The sequence below is a fragment of the Molothrus ater genome, chromosome 2, assembly GCF_012460135.2.
Source record: "Molothrus ater isolate BHLD 08-10-18 breed brown headed cowbird chromosome 2, BPBGC_Mater_1.1, whole genome shotgun sequence".
NCBI lineage: Eukaryota > Metazoa > Chordata > Aves > Passeriformes > Icteridae > Molothrus > Molothrus ater.
Genome location: NC_050479.2, coordinates 35391691 through 35413498, shown reverse-complemented (window position 1 = coordinate 35413498; position 21808 = coordinate 35391691). Strand labels below are relative to the sequence as shown.

General features: G+C 43.4%; 2 protein-coding genes across 6 annotated transcripts in view; both read left to right on the top strand.

Moving 5' to 3' along the window:
* ZBED1 (zinc finger BED-type containing 1) overlaps nucleotides 1-20581 on the top strand; it is a 54423-nt gene extending 33842 nt beyond the window's left edge. For 3 of the 5 annotated variants that reach the window (XM_036398782.2, XM_036398630.2, XM_036398696.2), the window contains one exon: nucleotides 15735-20581. In XM_036398782.2, the coding sequence (XP_036254675.1) occupies nucleotides 15786-17873 (2088 nt within the window). In that variant the 5' untranslated portion in view covers nucleotides 15735-15785 and the 3' untranslated portion in view covers nucleotides 17874-20581. Of the gene's footprint in view, nucleotides 1-8722; nucleotides 8810-9475; nucleotides 9499-15734 lie in introns of those variants that run through there. The other 2 variants (XM_036398556.1, XM_036398858.2) reach the window with 2 other exon arrangements.
* Nucleotides 8555-21808, top strand: part of DHRSX (dehydrogenase/reductase X-linked) — a 162751-nt gene continuing 149497 nt past the window's right edge. Inside the window, exon 1 of the mRNA XM_036398972.1 lies at nucleotides 8555-8809. Within this exon, the coding sequence (XP_036254865.1) occupies nucleotides 8698-8809 (112 nt within the window). The 5' untranslated portion in view covers nucleotides 8555-8697. The remainder of the gene's footprint in view (nucleotides 8810-21808) is intronic.

The following is a 21808-nucleotide window of genomic DNA, read 5'->3' as shown; positions in this document are numbered from 1 at the left end:
TTAACAGTTAGAGTGACAGTTCTGACTGGGTGATGGTATTTTTGCAAGTTTTTAGAAAACAAATAGGCTAGTTTTAAGAAGTAGGTTTAAAGATTGCAAGTCATCTCTTTAATTGTTGGTTGGTTTGGATTAAGGCCTTTTCCTTGATGAAAAAATACTTGTTATAAAACTGTTTTAAAAGCTTCTTATGCATGTAAAATACCTATGTCATTTTATAATATAATGCTGGTACTTAAACACATGCTCTTAGACATACAAACACACACAAAAAATCTCCAAACTCAGACACTAAGAATTTAACATATATACAAGCAGCAGTAGCTGAGTCCTTTAGGTTAGGCTTATTGTCATTAAATACTGAATGTAAATGGCTGATAATACTGAAACAGCAGCAGCAGATTTGAAAGTAATATGAAGCCAAGACTAATCCAGAATCTGAAATGCATCATTTCTAACCACTGCACCTCATGGGAATCTGAATTTCATCTATCAGGCTTGAGCAATTTCATCTCTCAGAGAAGCCAGAGGACTAAGAATTACCCACTTTGTTACATATTTGAGAATATCTAGTGAGAGATTTTAAAAAATGGCCCATGTTTCATTCTGTACTGTCTCAGAAGACTGGGATGTGATGATGATGTTGAATTAAACTGCCATCTTAATAGACTTTCAAATTAAATTATCATAAGTAATGGATTACATATAATCAAAATAGTTTATGACCTCTAAAAAGTATGAAGACTAATATCATATATAAAATTGGAATCAGATATAGAATCATAGAATATTTCAAGTTGGAAGGGCCTGAAACTATTATTGATTGCAGGTCCCTGCTCCTTGAAGGACTGCCCAAAAATAAACCATGTGACTAAGAGCATTGTCCAGATGCTCCCTGAACTCTGGCAGGCTTGGTGCCATGACTACTTCCCTGGGGAGCATGTTCCAGTGATCAATCAAAACTGAAAGTGTGTTCTTAACAGCTGTCAGGATGAGCCTTTGGCTTTTTCCATCCTTTAAATTATTTTTATAAGCAGAATGAATTTTCTTTGATAATTTCTAGGGCATACATTCTAGGGGGTCAAACTACAATTCTGGAACATTTGGCACTTCCTCACACACAAATATTGGAGAAAGTGCAAGGTGTGAACCCTGCTGAATCTTCTCTGCAGTTGTTCTTAAGACAATTCGGCATTGATCACACTTTGATTTGCTTTTATGCTGAGAAAAATGAGATGAAGAATGAAAAATAAAGCTCAGTGTTTAGTGAGACTTGCAAAAGTCTCAAGGACAAGGAATGAGAAATGTCTCCTCAGCCATCAGATGTCTCCTCTTTCCTTGTCTATGCCATATGTGAATTTGTCCTCAAGAACAGCAGGAGTTACTTACTCTTTTGTTTAATTTTTCCCTTCAATTTTAAAATGTTGAGTCTGTTAATTTCTTGGCCATGTGAGCTTTTCACACAGCTCCTTTGTGTTTGGTGAATTAATGTAATGCTATAGAATAGCTGAAGTCCAAACCAGCAGTGCACAAGCCAAACATAAACAAGTTATATAACACTGCAATCATTCATTTATTAAAGTGGAAAATTCAAGGCATACGTAATCTTTTTGGACAACTGACAGGCAGGTGTGATCAAGAGAACAGAGAATCCAGTGATTGTAGGCAGATAGAGAGACAGGTTTGTCTGGTGATTAGAAAGTAAAGTGAGATGGAATTGGGAAAAATGGGAGAGAGCATTGGCTGTCCCAGGACAAGAAGTAACAGTGCAGAGATTGCTGAAAAAGTTAGAGGAACAAGCTGCAGCAGTAATAAGTGTCTAGGGAGATTAGGGAGACAGGACCTATTGACAAAGAGTAGTGCAAAGCATCTGTTCCAGAGGGAAGGGATAAAAATAAGGGTAAAGTAGATTCAAAGAACTGCCAGACCATTTCCTACTCTCAATAATCCCCCAGTGTATTTGATATAGAAGGGAGAAAGAGAACATAGGGCCCTGCACATGTCCCAGCTCAGGTCACTGCTGCATCCCACCTGTTTGTGAGTTCACCCCTCAGCACATCCCTGCCTGGGGTCAGGGAGGGGCAGCTGCCCCTCGCCCCAGCACTGCCACAAGATAGGTGATTTTACTGCACCAGGCTTTTCAGCTCCACTTGCTTTCAAACATCCTCACCCTACAGACCAGAAGGTTGCCCACCTTCATCCTTCGCACTGCATGACATGATCTAGGTTAGCAGTGAGCTGGAACATTTTTTAGCAAAGTTAAACCAACGTGGACCAACCTCTAGGCTTTCTCACAGTTCCTATCTTCTGTCACATGCATGTCTTCCTTTGCATCATGTTTGGCCTGATCTTCCCTCCAGCTTGTTTTACACATCTCTTTATCCATCATTGCATTTGCTCTCTCATATGCCACAGTCTCAGAGACAGGCAGCTGGAAACACCCAGTCAGTCTTTAGAAACATCAACAGAAATAAGAGATGCTCTTCCCATCCTTGGGAGAGCACTGAGGTCAGAACTGCCCCCAGGGAGCCAAGTGCAAAAGCAGTGTGGGTCCTAAAGACAACATGTAAGAATCCAATCTAACAAGTAAATTGTCAATTGTTGAAGTCAATTGTTGAAACAGGAATACATGTGGAAAAGTATCTTCATACTGATGTGAGGCACACACAGACAGTCTGGGGTCACTTCAAGCTGTATGAAAAGCTCACAAGAGGTAAGAAAAAACACCTGCTTTTCTGGCAGCAGAAGGTGCCTCCACTGACTGTCTAAAACATCAGTCACAGTCCCAAACTCACATGCATGTGCATGGGGCACTAGTCGTTGCCATTTTGGCCAATTCTGTCCATCGCTGAAGATCTTGATTCAAACTCCATCTCTCAGCTTCCCTGACCTGGTCACCCATCTACTATCAGTGTGAGGACACCTTGCTTGTGGCATGGAGTCACCTGCTTGTCTATAGCTGATATGACCAAAACCAAGACTCTCATGTCCTCAAGGATTCAATCCAACTGCTTCCTGAAGCTGACTGGCCAGCTGCAACAGCAGTGAGTGCAATATTCAGGAAGTGCCCAGAAACAGCACAGATGAGACCAGTGCACCCTGCTTTCAAACCTTCAATACCAAAAGTAGCAGTGCTGTCATAGTCCCATTTGGACTATGGGATTACATGCACCTGAAAGCTGGTCTGCTGCGTTCTCCCCACAAACCTTGCCTTGAGCAGTATTATTTTATGTAGCACTCAAGTATTCTTGCAAGCAAATGCAACAAAAATACATGTGCAGATCAACTCACAATGCCCAGTTTTTGAGGGGTGATTCTGCTTTATTATTTCCTTCATATTAGAATGGTGCTAGCCACACTGATGAAAGATGTGTTTGTCTTACAGTATTGCTAAGGAAGAGATCAAAGACACATGGTGGACCTGGGTGTCATGGAGCACTCTTGCTTTGGATCATAATAATCTTTCTGTCCATTTACTGAAACCCAACAAAATACTCTTAGCTACAGGTTGGGCAGTGTTGCATAGGGAATGCCACAGGTGCTTGCAGACATCCCTATACAAACACTGAAATAACCACATGGCAGTTGTTGACACTAGATATCTTTTAACACAAATGAACTGTCAACAAAGCCATTTCTATAGCTGGCATAATTAATCTTTTTTTTATTTAATAGCATTATTTTCTTGGTGTTGGAATATTGCCAGTACACCCTGCTTGTTTAAATGTCTGAAATTCCTCTGCTCCTCTCCTGTCCTGACTAGCAGAAACACCATGCCATTATAATGCAATAGCTTTTCCCTTACTCCATCTGAGGCATTAAGGAATGTATTAGCCAGAGTTGGCTGTTCAATGGAACCTTGACACCCTGTTCTTCTTTTGCTGTGATTTTCTGATGAAAATCAATTCCTTTGTTTGACTCTCTGTGGGGTTTTGTTTCTATTCTTCTGTTTCACATATATGCTGGTTCTTATCCCCTGAGTGCTTATCATCCCTTGTGCACAGGATTTTGTCAAAGTGCTTTTGAAACTTCATGTATGTTAATCAATCAGTTAATCTACTTACAGACATTTTCCAATAAATCCAGGAATTACATAAGAACTGATTTCCACTGCTGAAATAATGCTGGTTACATCTAGAATTTCCATATAACTTGTTCTTCTTTCAGCCAAGTCAAGTTGCCATGTACAGTGTGAAGCCTATTAATACCCCTGTTCAATTCTAAATATATGTAGTATTTTAAAGCATTTTATGATAGAAGTTTTTAACAAAAGCTTGTGTATTTTTGTTAGCACCTCACCTGCCTTATGTCTCCATGCAAGTTTTGTGGGTAGACATGTTTGGAGATTTCACAAAAAAATTGTATTTTTGTAATTGCTTTTTTTCTGCGTACCTTCTTCTAACTCTTTGGTCTCTGAGTCTTGACTGAGAGGCAGGGGGGATGCTCAGAACTTACCTGATATGGAGAAGGCATATGAGGGAAGGGGAATGCCAACCAGACCAAACTACTCATGCTTCAGGCTTTTCAGACCAGATAGATCCTGAAAGTGTGACATACACTGAATACTTAGATGTACAAATACAACAGTTGCTGCAGACATGACTGATTAAAAAAAAAAACAAAACAAAACAACTCAGCAGGAACAATAAGCATACTATGCTTCTTGCATAGTAGCTGAGTGGTTGGAGCATTTTGTGGATGAGAGAAGTTGTCCCTATTCCAAGACATTAGTCCATATTTCGTCCTGTTCTTCTCTAGTCTAAAAAGTGTAGATTCTTCAGGGAATATGGATTTGAACACTGTTGCCTCTTTACCATGAACTTAAATGCTAGGCTAAAAAACCCTCAGATTTCTTTTCTTTACTGTGTTCCTGGGTGTCACCTCCTTATAGCCACACTGGCAAAGGTAATTCTTTTCCCAATGAGACCATTTTCTTGAAAAGTGAAATACCTGAAAAAGGCTGATAGGGACCAAAAGCCATCCCCATTCATGGGGAAATGCTGTAGGATGGTTCTGTTACACAGAAGGTTGATCTTAGAGTTGATCTTAGAACAATCTACTGTCTATCTTCCCCATTGTAACTGAAGAACAGTATGTCCCTTCAGATTGCCCACAGCAGAGGAGCTCTCAGTCCCCAGGACTGTGTAGCTTGCAGACACCTCTCCCTTTGGCAAAGTTTCTTTCCAAGTAACTACTACATAGGCTGCCTAAGAGCTTACTGCTCTGTACAGGCCTGCTATGCTCAAGTGCCCAATATTATGCAAGATGATGTCTAGTTTGAGGGAACCTAAAATTACTCTTCTTGCATAGAGGAAGGAAAAAAAAGGCATATGCCAAAAAAAAAAAAAAAAACCAAACCAAACCAAAACAAAAAAGGCAGCCTGCCAAAATTGTCCGCAGGTGAAAAAACCCCTACCATGAATTCCAGATGTAATCCCAAGTGACTGTTTCCCAGCACTGCCTATTACTGTGAGCAACTCCCTACTGAACCTGAAAGCTCCTCAGGCATTTAACTATATTCACCCACACATGTTAAGGAGATCCTGTTCTGGGGAGATAGGCACTTATCTCTTGCCTCAAGTCCCAGTACAATCCAGCTTAGGAAGACAGGCATTTAGATCCCTTTTAGAAGCCTGAAAAATTAGCAGCAGTCAGAATTATGTCTGGCTTTTTCGGTCATGGGCCATCAGCTCCCACATAGGTGCAAAAGGCTGAGGGCATGACTTGAGCTAAGCACAGGAGTGCAAGTGTGCATTTTACCATTAGAGAGGGACTGATGTGTCACTGACATCTTACAAGACTACCCCAACCATTACACCATGCTTGGGCAGAAAGCATCAACCTCTGCTACTGTGTGTGGATGCAAGGAGTTGTTGGCTCCAGTTCTCATCTCAAGAGAAGAAAAAACAAGGGCAGCAAACTTCCATGTGGAAAAGATGTGTCATACAACAGACAAGAAAAGCAAAGCATAACCTTGTAACTCTCCACCCTGTGCCAGAGAGCATCTGGGCTGCTAGGCCAACCTTGGGTTTGCTTGTGTCCTCTCTGATGTGGCCCTGTGCCTCATGTGTTCCAGGCTGCACAGGTGCTCAGCTGCAACACCCACCATCCACACTATCCCATGGTTGCTGGTTTTAACATTCTGCTGGGAAGTTGGAGCTCAGGGCTTAATTAGAGTCTAAAAACATCACCCACTTCCTTTCTTACAAGTTTTTGCATCTTTATGCAAAATGTGGGTGGAAGCACTGTGATCTCATTAACGTCAGTCCTGCAGTAGGGATAGAGAGGCTGGATCCTGTGTTGATGGAGTGTTAGGAGTGTTTCAGATGAGTTTCCAAGAGGACATCAGGGCTCTAGCTGCAGGCTGGCTTTGCCCACTGGCACTGGGAGTTCAGTTCCAGTCAGTGGAAGGAAGGAGGCACTCTAAGTGCCTCAAAGAAAGATGTCATTTTCTGCAGGTCTTCAGAAGTGCCTCTCTTTGTGTCCTCTGCCCATACAGCAGAGCTGAGGAATTAGATTGCTCCTCTTGTCCCTTCCAGGGCTAAGACACCTAAAATTTCATTGAGGTAATAATGTCTCAGTGAGGTATCTGAAGTAGATGGATGAGATTCCAGCCTGAATACTTGGGGCTTTGGAGTAAATGACTGCAAGAAAAACCAAAGTGTCAATAATAAGATGCAAGTTGTTGAAAACCAAAGAAAAGAAAGTATTCATTAAAATAAGGATGTATTAGAGGACTATTTGAAAAGATTTAAAGACTACAGCCTTTTGTAATTATTTTCATTCTTCCTCCATGTCCCATTAGACTTTAGAAAAAAATAATTTAATATATTGTTGGAAAAAATTTTCTCATCTTTTCTGTGACACTGTACTCATGAACCATGGAGGGTTTAAAATCATTTGTAACACGCTGAGAAAAAGTAGTGAGTCCAGTAAGACTGTAATGTTAATCCATCAGTTTTCCCTCCAGTTAGTCTAATTCCTTGGATAGCATTGCCTGAAAAAAGACAGAGTATTTATTGCAGTAGCTTGAATATGCATCAATTGATTTTATTATACTAGAAAACCTGAGAAAGTATGGTTTATTTATATACAGATTGTGTAAATACACTGTAGGCAAGTTTCACAGTTTAATGTTGAAAGGGCTTTCATTAATGTTGTAGTTCTGAGAAAAGGATGTAAAGCAACATAAAAGAGTCGGGATTTGATTTTTACTGAGATAACTTGAAAGAATAATTCACCTTTAGTAAATGTGTTTCTTCTTTCATGTTGTTTTATGTGTTGCTCTTTCTAGTACTCCATGCATGGTTGCAAAAAATATACATTAAGAATGAATCTCTCATTGATGTGACTTAATGATGTCTATAATTTATGTTTGCCTAATTCTCTGTGTTAATAAAAAAAATCACCAGAGATCTATAAAATTAAATGGTTGGTTTTGTCCTGGAGCAACTACACACTATGCTTTTACTCTAGGTGTATTTCTGACAGAAGACATGAAGTCAGTTCTGCTGAGCAATGTAATCTGATACTGAAAAAGTATCTTGTTAATTGTATTGTTTTTTAGAAAGTATGGAGTGGGGTTTTTTTTAAAGGCTAGGAGACTGCATTTCAAGTACACTTCCAGAACTTTGTATGGCTTCCCATCCTTCTCAGAGACAAAAAGTTACCTAAAGATTTGAAACTGAATATATAGGCCAACGTCTCCTATTGTGCAATGACTGATTTTGGTTTGTATCGATACTGAGGCTCATCTGCATTTTTGAAAACCCACCGGTTCTGTGAATGAAAGCTACGGCATCAGGACTAGGCGCTCTGTTTCCTGTAGCCGAAATCAGTCACCTACCGCAAGAGCTGGCAGACAGGACCCGCTTCTCTGTCCCGAGTACTCAGATTGAGCATTGAAAACTGACAACACGATAGAGCATGCGATATACCAGTTATCACTGTAAAGAAGGTATTCGTCAGACAGGTGTAAAATTCCGCCTCCTGAGGTAGGAAAGCTGCGTACAGCGAGCTACATTTGGAGAAATCGGTACCTGCAACTGAGACCTCGAGAGGAGTGAGCCTGAGGGATGCCCGAGGTGAGAGGGGCCGTGCCCAGACCCAGTGACGCCGTGGGAGTCCGCAGCAGCCCCTCATTTGTGCCAGACTGAAGGGAAATGGTGAGACAACCCCGATGAGCGCTTTCAGCCACGGGATCCTGAAGCAACGCCGTGCGCCTCACTCCGCCTAGGCACTGACTGTCTTGTAGCTGTCACAGATGGGGCAGCAGGAGTCCCTGCGCCCCAGCCCCGGCGGCCTCACCGGGCGGGCTGTCACGCCGCCACCGCCTCCCCCGCGGCTGCAGCTCCGCGCACGCCGCCCCGCTCCGTCTCCCCCTGCCCAGCCACTCGGGCGTCCCGGCGGGGGCTGAGCCGCCGCCTTGTCGCTGCTGCCGCCGCCGAGGCCGGTCCGCCCGCCGCCGCCCCTTCCCTTCCCTTCCCCCGCCACCGCACATGCCCAGAAGGGCGGGAGCCGCGGCGAGCCCGGGCGCTGCTGTGACAGCGGCGGCGCTTTCCCTTCCGTGGGTGGGTGGGGGCCGCGCCGCGCCCCCCGGCCCGGCCCGGCCCGGCGGAAACACTGCGCCGGCCGCCTGCTAGTCCAGTGCCTTCCCCGCCGCGCCCCGAGCCCGCTGCCGCCGCGGGGCGGGAGGCGGCCATGTCGCTATTGTCTGCGCTGGTGCCCTTGCTCCGGGTGTACTGCATCGGCCTCCGCGTCATCCTGCACCAGCTGCGCCGCCGCTTCCAGCCGCGGTGCGCCCCGGCCTCAGGTGAGCACCGCAGCCGGCGCCGCGGGGCGGGGCGGCTCCGGGCCGGGGGGCGGCAGCCCCCGCCGCGGAGAGGGGAAAGTTTGCCGCGCCTCCCCCCACCCACCACGGGCAGGCGGCAGTTCGGGGCCCTGGGGCCGAGACCGCGCGGCCCAGCCGGGAGCGGCCGGACAGGGAAGGGAAGGAGAGAACAGGGCAGGGCAGCCGCGATCTTGGCTATAGCGAGGGGTGCTCGGGCCGTGCCGCATCCCCCGAAGCGGGGCAGGGGCTGAGGCACCGCGGCGGCCCCGGTACGGGCGCCGCCGCCGGACTCCTCCCCTGCTCCCCTTCGCCGGCCGAGCGGGACCCGCCGAGCTGCCCGAGGGCAGCGGCCCCGGGGGGGCTACGACTGGCGGGGCGCCCTCCCCGCCCCGCCCCCGCCGCACCCCGCCCTCGCTGCCGGCGCCAGGCCCCGGCCCCACCGCCCTGTCCGGCCCCCAGGCCGCGGCCGCCCCGGACGCGGGGCGGGGCGGGGGGCCGGGCCCGGGACGGGCGCCTGGCTGCACGCCGGCCTGACTTGTGGCCTCGGGAGGCGGTGTGGGGGTTCCGTGGTCCGGGGGTCCCCGCTTCTCTTCTTCCTCTCTTTGGCTCTCTGACAGTGTCTCCCGAGACCTCGGCTCAGAGCCGCGCGGGCGCTCCCTCCCTCAGCCCAGGTAGGTGCTTGGAAGGCGGGTAGCGGCGAGCAGCCTCCCCCGCCCCGGGCGCTCCTGCTGCCCGCTGTGCCCCCACTCCACCGGGGCGGCCGGGACCACCGCTTTCGGCTTCCCTGTCCCGGCTGCTCCAGGAGGGGAACGTACCCGTGCTCCAAAAGCTTAGCATTTGATAGCGGCTGACACTCGCTGACAGCCTTTAAGCTGACGAGTGGGTGACACTTGCAGTTTTTTCTAAGGGACTTCAGATTAGTCGTTAGTTTAGGAAGTTAGGGTTTTGCACTTTTCTGATTTGGATCAACCGTGTGTTAAATGCTGACTTATGGGAAACTTTTTCAGAAAAAGACAACGATCTGCTTGCATTACTCTTGAAGACTAAAATGTTTCTGAGTTTATAAACTTAGAGCAAACTATGAGTTCAGGCAGATGTGTGGGTTATCATCAGAGCTGACCATACTGCTGCATTGAAGACCATATCTTTAGCTTTCTCTCCTTATCTGCAAGTGAGCCTTTGTGGCCCTCTTGATAGTTTTTACTAGAGGAACAGTAAAAAAAGTAATATTGAGAGGGCCTAGTGTTTCAGTAAGGAATTCAGGCAGATGAAGATATTGGTATGGACAATATCTGAAGTACTGGGAAGGGGATGGAACAAGTACACCACACAATAGGAGCTTATTTGTTCATCTTATCACACGTCGCATCCTTGGGTAGTGTTTTGTGTGCTTTTTATTCATTCCTGATTCTTCTGCTGGGGTTCCCTTCCTCATTCTCAGAAGGCAGCAATGAAACCCTCAAACAAATGAGAGGACCCCGGTGACAAAAAGGGCAGATGTGCATATGGTTTGAAGTCATCTGAGCATTTTTTTAGCATTAGCGTTTCTTGGCAGAGGAAATTTGGGTATTTTGCCTAGGGTGTGTAACACTTTCCAAATCTTTTTTTGAACCACAAAGAAACAGCATGACGAAAATGTGACCCAGTGTTTTGTTGCACTCTGCTCTTTGCTGCTAGTGAAAAAAAAAGCATTGAATTTGGAAGTGCCAGAGGAAGACAGTGAAGATCCAACCCAGGAAATGTCACTTACCTAAGTGGGACCAAGGCAGATTTGACAGATGTGAAAAGTTTTCTTTAAGCCCTAACTTGTGATCTTTTTTTTCCAAGGACAAGTGGTTTCCTCCTCAACTAGTTGTTTGCACGCAGTTCCCTCTTGGCAGTTACCTGCTGCCTTGCTTTCACTCGCTGTGTCCAGCCATTGCTTAAAGAACTGCTTCACCTTAACAACTGCAACCTTTTTACCCAGATGAACCTTGTTTCTATAATAACTTCAAAATAGTGATGTCAGTGTAACAAAAAGAAAAGTGTTGTTAGAACAAGCTTGGATCAGTAAACTACAGTTTCTGTAAGAAAACCCTGACTACCTTTTTCAGGCCGTAATCTAGAAAGGTGTATATGTTTAAAATTTTCAGTATCTTTTCTAAGGGGTGTCCGTAACTCTCACAAGTACAGGCATTTTATTGTCAGGGTCCTTTCCTTGGGAGTGCTTGAATGGCAAAGGGAAGCTGGGAAGGACAGGACGCGGAGGCAGAGATAGCCATTCCTCTGATCCTCTCTTCCTTGGCCCCAGTTTCCATATCAGAGTTCCCACTCTCTGTGCAGCAGCACTGCAGATCTCGCTTGGAAGATTTAAAAGAGAGAGATGTCTGCTGGCTTGTCCTTTAGCTCTGTTGATGAGTGAAAGGTTCTGGTCTCAGTGTAGCCCTTCTGCCTCTGAATTTTCCAAGAAATTGCTTTCTAATTCTTGTTGTGAAGAAGGGCTCAAGATTTTAATCCAAGTAAACAGAACTAGTTTCACTTTTATTTTTCCTTACCCTAACTTAAGAGTTGTGTGCTCTTGGCACATGTGCTTTTAAAACTGACCCATGTGTTCTTTCACATCCTACTGGAGTTCATCTGATTTTTATAAATGGAATTCGAGACATTTTTTTTGGGAAAGAGTTTCAGCTCTGAAATCTAGGTTCAGTGCAAAAACCTGGTAATTGTTTTGAGTTGCAAACTGAAAAAATAATAACATTCTCTATTCAGGTGAATGTCCCCCACCTCAACACAGAGTAGGAAAGTTAACCTGCAACTCTGATCTTGAAGCTCAGGGAAGGAAAATACAGAGCTGAGACTACAAACAGCGTAGTTTGTAGTCAGCGATTGCTTTGCTTACTAAAATCAGCATAGAGGAAAGTGCAGAAATAAAGGGGAACTTAAGTTAAACTTAAAAATACTTCTCCAAGTACTAATTGCATAAACAGTATAACTGCTAATACCTAGTTTTCGTGTTCAGTGGTTTAAACTATTAATAGTTTTCTTAGAAATTACTGTTTGGACTTCTTTACAGTGCTTAATCTTAGTTAATTAGAGGGAGAAAAAAAGCCCTGCATGACTAAAGTTCCTGATTAAAACAGCTTTTTAAAAACACAAATCTAATCAGTGGATTGATAAAAGATAAACCAATATTAATTGTGACACTAGGATATTACCAGTGGAAATGTGATCACCAAAAGTCATCCTACTGATAAGAAAAATGGTTCATATAATTAAAAGCTTCTCAAGGAATTTATTTGGCATCTTTCTCCTGCATTTTTTCTTCTCCTGTACATATTTAATTGAAATTTAGTAGGGGAAACCTAAATCCTGAGTGTTACATAGTAGTTTTGAAGTCTTTGCAGTTAAATTTGGAACCGGTAATGTGTAGAAAAGGAAAACCTATCTGAAGAAGGTGGTTATGTGGAACAAGTTAAGGAGATCTTAAATGTGACTCCTGCTCTTCTTAAAAGTTGTTGAAATTTCATACAGTTTTTTTAATTTCCTCAGTTTTTAGTTACTCAGTATCCACATTGGTACCAAGATCCTTTACAGTTAATTGTGAAATGTTGATTTAGGATCATGCATCTCTTAATTTTGATTCATATTTTGAGGTCTCTTACTTTATATGACTAAAGCATAGTGGGAGCCCGAGCACTTCCTGCTCAAAGCTGTGTGAGCTCCGGGTAGTAAATCATCCAGAGGTGGGTAAGGAAATGACCAGGTAGACAGGATTGATGGCAGGCAAAAATGCAGTTACATCAAGCAGTTAAACCCTCTCTCCACGCATGCCCCTAAAAGAGTCATTAAGTTATTTTCAGAATGAGGAATCACTTGCTTTATGGTTGCCCCTCTGGTGACTGAGGCAAAGGTTGTGGGACAGGGATACCCACAGGGTGCCATTGCTGTGCATGCACAGGGAGGCAGAGCTAAGGTTGCAGGGTGTCTGCACACCCTTCGTTTCCTCACATCCCCATGCTTGGTTTCACAGTCCAAGTGACTGTCGTGTGCGTTTTGAACCAATTTTCTTTGCCAGTGGGGAAACTGAGCCCTACCTGCAAGGGTAGCACAGCTGCCTTCCAGGACACAAGCCACCACTAGCATTGATATTTTGGCCCAAGGCCTGCTCTGGAGAGAGAGAGAGGTCTTGTGTTTGTGTTAGGAGAATGAGACAGGGAGTCTGAGAGGTGTGAGGAGACAGCACAACCTGCCCCAAACAGCAGGGATGAGGTGCTAGGGCCAGAAAGTCTGGACTCTTCCTCCTCCTGCAGCAGCAGAGTTTGCTGCAAAGCCAGCAGAGGATCCTCTCTGCAGGCTCTTAGAAGCCTCTGTCCTGGTACTGGCTGGTGGTGTTGGACAGCTGTATGGAGGAGGCAAGGGAAGGAAACAGCAGCCTCTCCAAAGGTGCTCTCCTCCGGTGGGAATTCAGGGTTGCTGTTGTTTTTGCCAGGAGTAGACCATGAACACTTTTTCTGAAAGTGAAGTTTACCTCCTTCTGGAGTAAAAGGAGAGGTCTGGGGTTTGGGTTTGTGTTCCTAATGCTAGTTATGCTGTATAACACTCGATGAGAGGCAGGCATGATGAGCAGTTTATATTTGAGCTGTTACTAAAGGCAGTATTATAGTGGCATATCCTTAGCTGTGGCAGTGCTACTCTGGGCCACTATTGCCAAGTGCCTGATACATCACAAAATGAAGGCAAAGCTGTGACATACATAAGAATGAAGAGTGGGGTGAGTCTGTAACACTCCCATACTCTGAAATAACTTCTACTTTGTCAGTTGGTGATGAACTTTTTATGATCCAAGGTGTGTCATACTAATTTTGAACATTAAAGATGCATCAACTCTTTTATTTCAGTGCATTCCTCCTTACTTTCAGGAATTGCCAGGTAAACTGCAGGGCAAACTGTAAGATTTAGTGAAATGCCATGAGCCTCTGTGCTTCCTCAAGACAGCATGTCATGGATTGAAATGGAGGAGTCTAAAAGCTATGATAATACGTATCAATATGTCAGTGTACTATCTGATGGCATGGCAGGGTTTCCTCATTACACATTACACCACTTGGTCTTTCAAAATCATCCGTTTTTGTGGGATTGCATACCTTGGTGCTGTTGATATGCACATGTTTGGAATTAGGCAGCATTACCATGTTGAATCAATAGTTTATCCTGGCAACTTAAAGGCACTGAATGAATCACAGTAGAAGGCATGCTAGTAGGCAGAACTTTGCCCCTCCCTCAGGAAAAAATGCAAAGTGTCTACACCCAGAAGTAAATCTTCAGAACAAATCCAATAAAATGCTTGCCCTGCATCTCTCATTCTGCTTCTAAACAAACAGCTGTATTTAGATAAGTATGTTTAGTATCAGTTAACCTGTCTTTGGTTTTCCATTCAAGGCATTCAGAAAATGTTGCAAAATACTAGCTGTAGTTCAGAGAGAAAACTGTCTTTTCTTGTGAATGTTCTCCAACAGCAGAAAGCACCCCAGAGAAGCTTGCACACGTTTGTTTTTTTTTTTTTTTAATATTCCCTCACAGTAATATGAAAAAGTTAGATTGTTTCTTCCTGCCCTAACCAGCCAGTCTTACCACCTGAGGATTTCTGGGCTTGGGCACAGGTGCAGCTCCCAAGCAGCAGAGAAGTAGCAGTGCTGTTCTTTTCAGTCTGATGCTCCTTATGTTCCTCTCCTGTTCTCTTTCTCTGGATTTTTGTGTGAAGGAAGCTGCATCTGGTTCTAAAACTAATGTCTTCCTTCTCCTTCCCAATGCTGGCCAAAGCCCTGAAAAAGGGCTTGTTGCTGTCACAGTGGAGTGGAAGAAATAGAGAAGTGCCAGTCCAATTGTGCTGTGCTGTGACTTGGCTTTTTGGTGTAGTGAGATCAGCTCGGGTGGGTGCCAGCTGTCAGCACTGTTCACAGAGGCACTGTAGGCCTCAAGTAGCACTTGCATGTGACTGCTCAAGAAGTGTTTTCCTGTGCAGGTATCAAGGTACAGATTGCCAAGTCTTGCCTTATCACCGCACTCATCTCTAGTGTCATCTCCTCCCAACTTCTGTAGCCTTTTGAAGAAAATGCTGCAAAATTATTTTCCAGCTGATGTGGATAATAACATTTATTAGTGCTTTTCTGTCTGCTTTTCCTGTAATTATTATGTACTGTTATTCCAGGAACCACAAATGTGAGCTAGTACTTCAGGAGATGACTTTGATTTTAGAAAGAGAAGGACAGGAAAGGTGTCAGACATGTATTGTTGATCTGCATGTAGGTTCAAGCTCCTTTTCCTTTTATTTCAGTCAGAAAACATCTTTGCATTTGAGAGGAGCAGATTTTTGACATAATTTGCATCACAGATTTTTTATTACAATTTTTTTAAAGTGAAAGCTGGAACAGTTAGATCAAGCTTACAAAACTTCTTTCAAAATAAACAAAGAAGAAAACCTTTGCTCCTTCAGTATCAGGTTTCAGTTGAAATAAATGTTAACAACAAAGTTTAGTAATTCTTTGGCAAGAGGATGTTGGTCTAGTTCTAACTTAAGAGGCAGGAAAACGCTATAGCAGATGACCAATTCTTGTGACAGTAATTTATCAAGTCTGTGGTGATACTTAGGCTTTCTCTACCCAGAATTATGAAATTCAAAAAACAACATTTACTTGGGTCTTCTAGCTCAGTTTCACAGCAGAATGGGATCTATTAAAACCCTTTTTAATTTTTGACAATCCAGTGGGCTTCTTATAGGTCACACTTGCTGCAAATTTCGTCTTTAAATTTGCAAATGTAATTAGTGAGTAGGTTTCTTGATACATTCACAGAAACGCTGATTTCACATAGTTGAGTGTGGTCAAACTTGTGCTTTCTCATTGTATCTTTATCTTACTGCCTTTATCAGGTACTCATTAATGAGTGAAGGATCAAAAGGTGGGACGGTGGCCAAGAAGCAATGGAGAATAAAAGTTTAGAAGGTTCCCCATCAGACCTAAAGTTAGTGGCTCACCCGAGAGCAAAGAGTAAAGTGTGGAAGTACTTTGGGTTTGATACCAATGCAGAAGGATGCATATTACAGTGGAAGAAGATCTACTGCCGTATTTGCATGGCACAGATTGCCTATTCAGGAAACACGTCCAACCTTTCCTACCACCTTGAAAAGAATCACCCTGATGAATTCTGTGAGTTTGTGAAAAGCAACACTGAGCAAATGAGGGAAGCCTTTGCCACAGCATTTTCAAAAATCAAGCCGGAGTCATCACAGCAGGTTGTTCAAGATAGCCTCATCATGAAGACCTACCAGAACTACGAAAACAAAAAACATCAGGAACTGACATCTGCAGTCATCAGCTTAATTTGTGAGGGCATGTATCCAGCCTCCATCGTCGATGAACCTACCTTCAAGGCCCTCTTGAGAACAGCAGACCCCAGGTATGAACTTCCGAGCCGGAAGTACTTCTGTACAAAAGCAATTCCTGAAAAGTACAGTGCTATTAGAGAAATTGTGCTGAAAGAGCTCACTGAGGTTCTCTGGTGTGGTATATCCACGGACATGTGGAGGAGTGAAAACCAGAACAGGTCATATGTAACTGTGGCAGTTCACTTTCTCAGCAGCAGTCCTGCCAACTGCCTGGCTGTGAACTCACGGTGTTTGAAAACGTTCGAAGTACCGGAGGATAACACTGCAGAGACCATTACACGAGTCCTTTATGAAACATTCATTGAGTGGGGGATCAATACAAAAGTCTTTGGTGCTACGACAGATTACAGTAAAGACATTGTAAAAGCTTGCTCTCTCTTAGATATTCCCGTACAGATGCCTTGTTTGGGGCACACTTTTAACGCAGGAATACAACAAGCTTTTCAGCTCCCCAAACTCTGCAACCTTCTTGCCAGGTGCCGAAAGCTGGTGGAGTATTTTCAGCAGTCTACGGTCGCAATGTACATGCTGAGCGAAAAGCAGAAGCAGCAGAATATTCTCCACTGCATGCTGGTAAGCGACCGTGTTTCCTGGTGGGGAAGCACGCTCGCTATGCTGCAGCGCCTCAAGGAGCAGCAGTTTGTCATTGCGGCTGTTCTCGTGGAGGACAGCAACAACCACCACCTCATGCTGGAATCCAGTGAGTGGAATACAATCGAAGGGCTGGTGGAGCTGCTCCAGCCTTTCAAGCAGGTTGCAGAGATGATGTCTGCTTCAAAGTACCCGACGATAAGTATGGTAAAGCCCCTTCTCCACATGCTTCTGAATACCACTCTGAACATCAAAGAGAACGATTTGAAAGAAATCAGCATGGCAAAGGAGGTGATTGCTAAAGAGTTGTCAACCACCTACCAGCACACACCTGAGATAGACATGTTTCTCAATGTTGCAACTTTCTTGGATCCCCGCTACAAGAAACTGCCTTTTCTTTCAGCTTTTGAGAGGCAGCAGGTGGAAAACAGAGTGGTGGAAGAAGCAAAAAGCCTGCTGGAGAAAGTAAAAGAAAATAGTTTTAGAACTGAGGAGAAATTCTTCACTGTTTCAGAAGAGCCCCCTATGAAAAAAATCATAATCTCCTCTACTCCTCCTCCTACCAGTGTCATCAACAATATGCTTGCAGAGATCTTTTGCCAGACAGGAGGCGTGGAAGACCAGGAGGAATGGCATGCTCAAATCGTTGAGGAGTTGAGCAACTTCAAGTCACAAAAGGTCCTCGGTTTGAATGAAGACCCGTTGAAGTGGTGGTCTGACAGACTAGCACTGTTTCCAGTTTTACCAAAGGTTCTTCAAAAATACTGGTGTATTCTGGCCACAAGGGTCTTCCCTGAACGCCTTTTTGGCTCTTCTGCTAATGTTGTGAGTGCAAAGAGAAACCGGTTAGCCCCGGCTCATGTGGATGAGCAGATCTTTTTGTATGAAAATAGTCGCAATGGGTCTGAGGCAGAGCCAGAGGATGAAGATGAAGGAGAGTGGGGTTTGGAACAGGAACAGATTTTTAATTTAAATGACTCAGTAAACATGAACAACAGTTTCTTTAATATTCGAGACAGTGGGTTTGTTTGACAGGACTGCTGCGGTACATTTAATGACAAAGAAAAGAGGTATTTGTCTTAAGTTACCAAAAATTCTTCTGTTGTATGCTATGAATGCTGTAAATATTGAACAGTTGTAACAAACTTGATTTAGCTTCCATTGTCTGTGTTTTTCCCACTGTCTTAAAACATGAATGACTTGTGATCAAACAGCACTGAAATGAATGAGGAAATAAATTCTACAAAGACCGTGATTTCTGACTGTGGCCCAGATTTCAGAAAGCACTTATCCATGTGCTTCCTTTCCACTTGTTTCAGTGGAAGACAAACACATGCTTATGTGCTTTCTATCATAAAATTATTTTCCTGAGTTAGGACCTTGAGGAAGTTTTTTAAAATTTATGCCTCCATTTGTAAATCCTGTGTGACTCAGGATGCTAGCTTTAAATTTTGGATTTTAAAATGTTTTTAAAATCCATAGATCTGAGCAGTGAATATTTTTAGACTATATTGTTGCTATGGAATGAAAAAAGATCTTGAGCCTGATTTTTCACTACCTCATGTCTTAGGTCTGGTCTATGCTAGTAAAGTTCAGCTGGTATAATTATGTTGGTTAGAGGGCTGATGTGTTATTATTTTAACTGATACTGTGCTGGCATAGGCTGTGGTGTGGATGCATTTATACCAGGATAATTTATTTTCCTTTCCAGTGCAGTGTAAATGGTTTGAACACTTAAACTGGTGTTAATGTGTCCGCATTAGTCCAGTTTTACCATTTAACTGCAGCTAAATGGCAAAATTGGTTTTTTTGTTTGTTTTGCTTTGTGTCTAAGCAAGTCCTGATTGTAGTCTCTTGTGCTTTTGCAAAGTGGGAACCAAGTGTGGGGTCGAGGCAGTGTTGTGTTCCCTTTGCCTTGTGCCGATGCCATGGCTGATACCACGTGGTGTGTAGCAGGCAAGGCATCAGCTCTTTGGTAAGGGAGGGAGGGGGAGAGGGCAGGGAGACGTCTACAAGCTACTGGTCTAATGGTTTGTCTGTGTTATAAAATCCTTAACCTCTTCATTTAACGGGGACTTTGCCCAGGGTAGCTTGAAAATTTTGTTGGCAAGAAAAGCAAAATAAAAAGCTTTAATATTATGTAAATATATTTAAAAGAAGGGGACCCCTGAATTTCCTCACATGTATTTAGTGAATCTTTAAAATTGTTTTTTGTTATGTTAGCACTTAAAAACTTTTTCACCTGTCTCTTTTTAATTCAGTTTGTAGAGTGGACTTCAGTCCTGTCCAGTCTAATGTTTGAGTACTGTTTCTGATTAGTTGTGTATTGTAACTACTCCCTTTGTGTCTCTGAGCATAAGTGTTTTAAGCCCCTTTGAGAACTTGACAAAAAAGAAAAAAGAAACCAACCTGAGACCCCCCCCCCCCCCAAATCTCTTACGAAATGCAGGTCATAAACAGAATCAGAGTTCATGCTAGACACAAAATAGGATGCACCAGCTTTTTTTTCTGAGATGCAGTGGAGAACTCTTGGCATTTTCCTGTTACAATCAAGGTTTTCTTGGGGTTTTATTTCTGTTACTGGTGTCTCACCCCCCCACCTCAGTGTTAGTCTACAACTATGTTGAGCAATATCTGTGGGTTACTGTTCTGGAGGAAGAAAGTTGGGTTTTTTTCATCACAATGACACCTGTGGACATTGACTTGTAAAAAGAGCACAGACAGCAGGAACATACAAAAATGGGAATGGCGATGGAATTGAATCTATTGCCAAATGGTTTGTTTATGGTTTGGTTTAATAATTTTTTGAAGTTTGAGGCCTCTGTGTTCTTTGTAGGTGGTGGGAAGGGATGGGTGAGTGAGGGGAAAGGACAGAGGTTAGGCTGAAAGACCACTGAAGTAAGTACTTGCAACTACATAAAGAAAAATGTTTGAGCCTGGGAAAAATGCAGTTAGCAAGTGGTGTGGCCTGTGTTTGGCTGTTAGTAAACCTGGGGTTTCACTTTCCAGCCCCCTGAAAACTGATTTGCACTTATACAAAGTACATGCACTGTGCATCCTGTTGAATGTTGCTACTCTCCACGTCCACTGTAGAAGTGTATATGTCTGCCCAAGGCACAAAACGCAGGCTTGGCCTGAAATTCCATAAGTAAGTCTGCTATCTGTGAGGGCAACAAAATCAAATTATGGAAGGGAGTGAGATACCTGAGCTCCTGTGACACCCCAGCAGTCTCCCAGGAAGAGCTCTTGGTTTTTGCAGTCATCACTTGCAGGAGCTGTTACCACCCCTGCAAGCCCTCCCTCCAGGACCTGCACAAATGCTGGTGTGAAGTGTGTGGATCTTGTCTTACATGAGCAGAATTTAAAGCTTTGCCCTCACAATCAAGGCAAAGCCCAGAGCACTCTTGGTCTGCACTTGGCCTTCCCCTGTTGGCAGCATTGTATCCATCTTCATCCTCCTAGGGCTGAACATAAACAGTGATGCTTACAAGGAGTTTTACTGAGATCAGTGCAATGCACTACTCTCTTCCTTCCAGCTTCTTTTTATTTTTTTGGTATCCAAAATAAAATTGTAGTTGGTTCAATTGATGTGTCTCAGCATTCTTTGAAAAAAAGGAGAAGAAAAAGAAAAAAAAAGCAAAACCATTGTTAGTCTTACCCATTGTCTGTGAGATTTTTTATTTAATGTTCTAAACCTGGAATATTGTTAAATAAACCAGAAAAATAAGTTAGTTACTAGATTATTTGTCTGATGTGTGGTCATATCTACAGCACTTTATGACTTTGAACTCTTCCACAATAGGGGGAGGTTGTATTCTGAGGATTTAAAGCTATGCATTTATTTTCCTTTTGATCCTGTAAGTTATTTTTTAAAAATGCTGTACAAATCTTTTGGATTAAAAAAAATGAGGATGAAAAATACTGGAAGTTTAGATGGTTTCTCTCGCTTAAATATGTGTGGTGTTTTTCATTTGTTGACAAGATTTTCTGTTGTTTAGTTGGGTGGAGAAGGAAAGTTTCACAGCTGTTTTAAATATTGCTACAAATTGAGTTAACCCCCATGTTGCTGCTAAGGGTGGGCCCAGAACAATTTCCTAATAATGCTATTAAGTCAACTTTATCTTTGTGTTTCTTGACAGCTTCTTTGAATCCACAGCCTAACGTTTCCTTTTCTCTTCAGTACAGCTGAGACACCTTTTTGGAGGGAGGACAATAGAGGAACAAACTTCAGCTTTTGAGTACTTTCATGCTGAAAAAGTGAATTTTTGAACAGGGTCTCAAAGTACCTTCTCTGTGTCAAAAGAAGAATTGCCCTGTCACCAACTAGGTATTGCCAGTTCAGGATTAAAACTCAGTGGGCTAGGTGAGGTTTCTTGGGATAACAATATAAAAACTAAAGGGAGTTTGGAGTTTCTGACCAACTCTTGCACGAATTTCACCTCCCTCTGCCATCAGAGATTATGAGAAGACAAAGAAAAAATCCTGAACCATACTGAAGTTGAAAAGGTGAATTTTTCCAGCAAACAATGTCTGAAGTGCTTTGGTTTAAAGAAGGGCAGTAAAGTTCTGTATTATTTATGGAAAGGATGTATGGTTTTAAGTTTCTATTGCAGCAGTCTGTTAGATTAATTTCAAGCATTTTCTTTAACCAATGTCATGGTGTCCAATTAGCTTTACAGGGGCATTTGTAAGCAGGCAGGAATATTAAAAGCAAAAGAAACACCAGTTGGTTATTTGTAATATTTTTTAGGACTTCTGAAAACTTCTGAGAACTCAGTAGTTCTTGATTTTTGTCCAGCTTAAAAAGAAGGGGCTGCCTGAGGACATAATTTCTGAAGGAGGGGAAATGCATGTATATGAACACGGAAGTAGTGTATTTTACATACTCCATGACAACTGGGAAAGGAAACTTCATGCTGGAAAAATTACATTTTAGTGTCTGCACACCATCCTCCTTTTGATAGTCT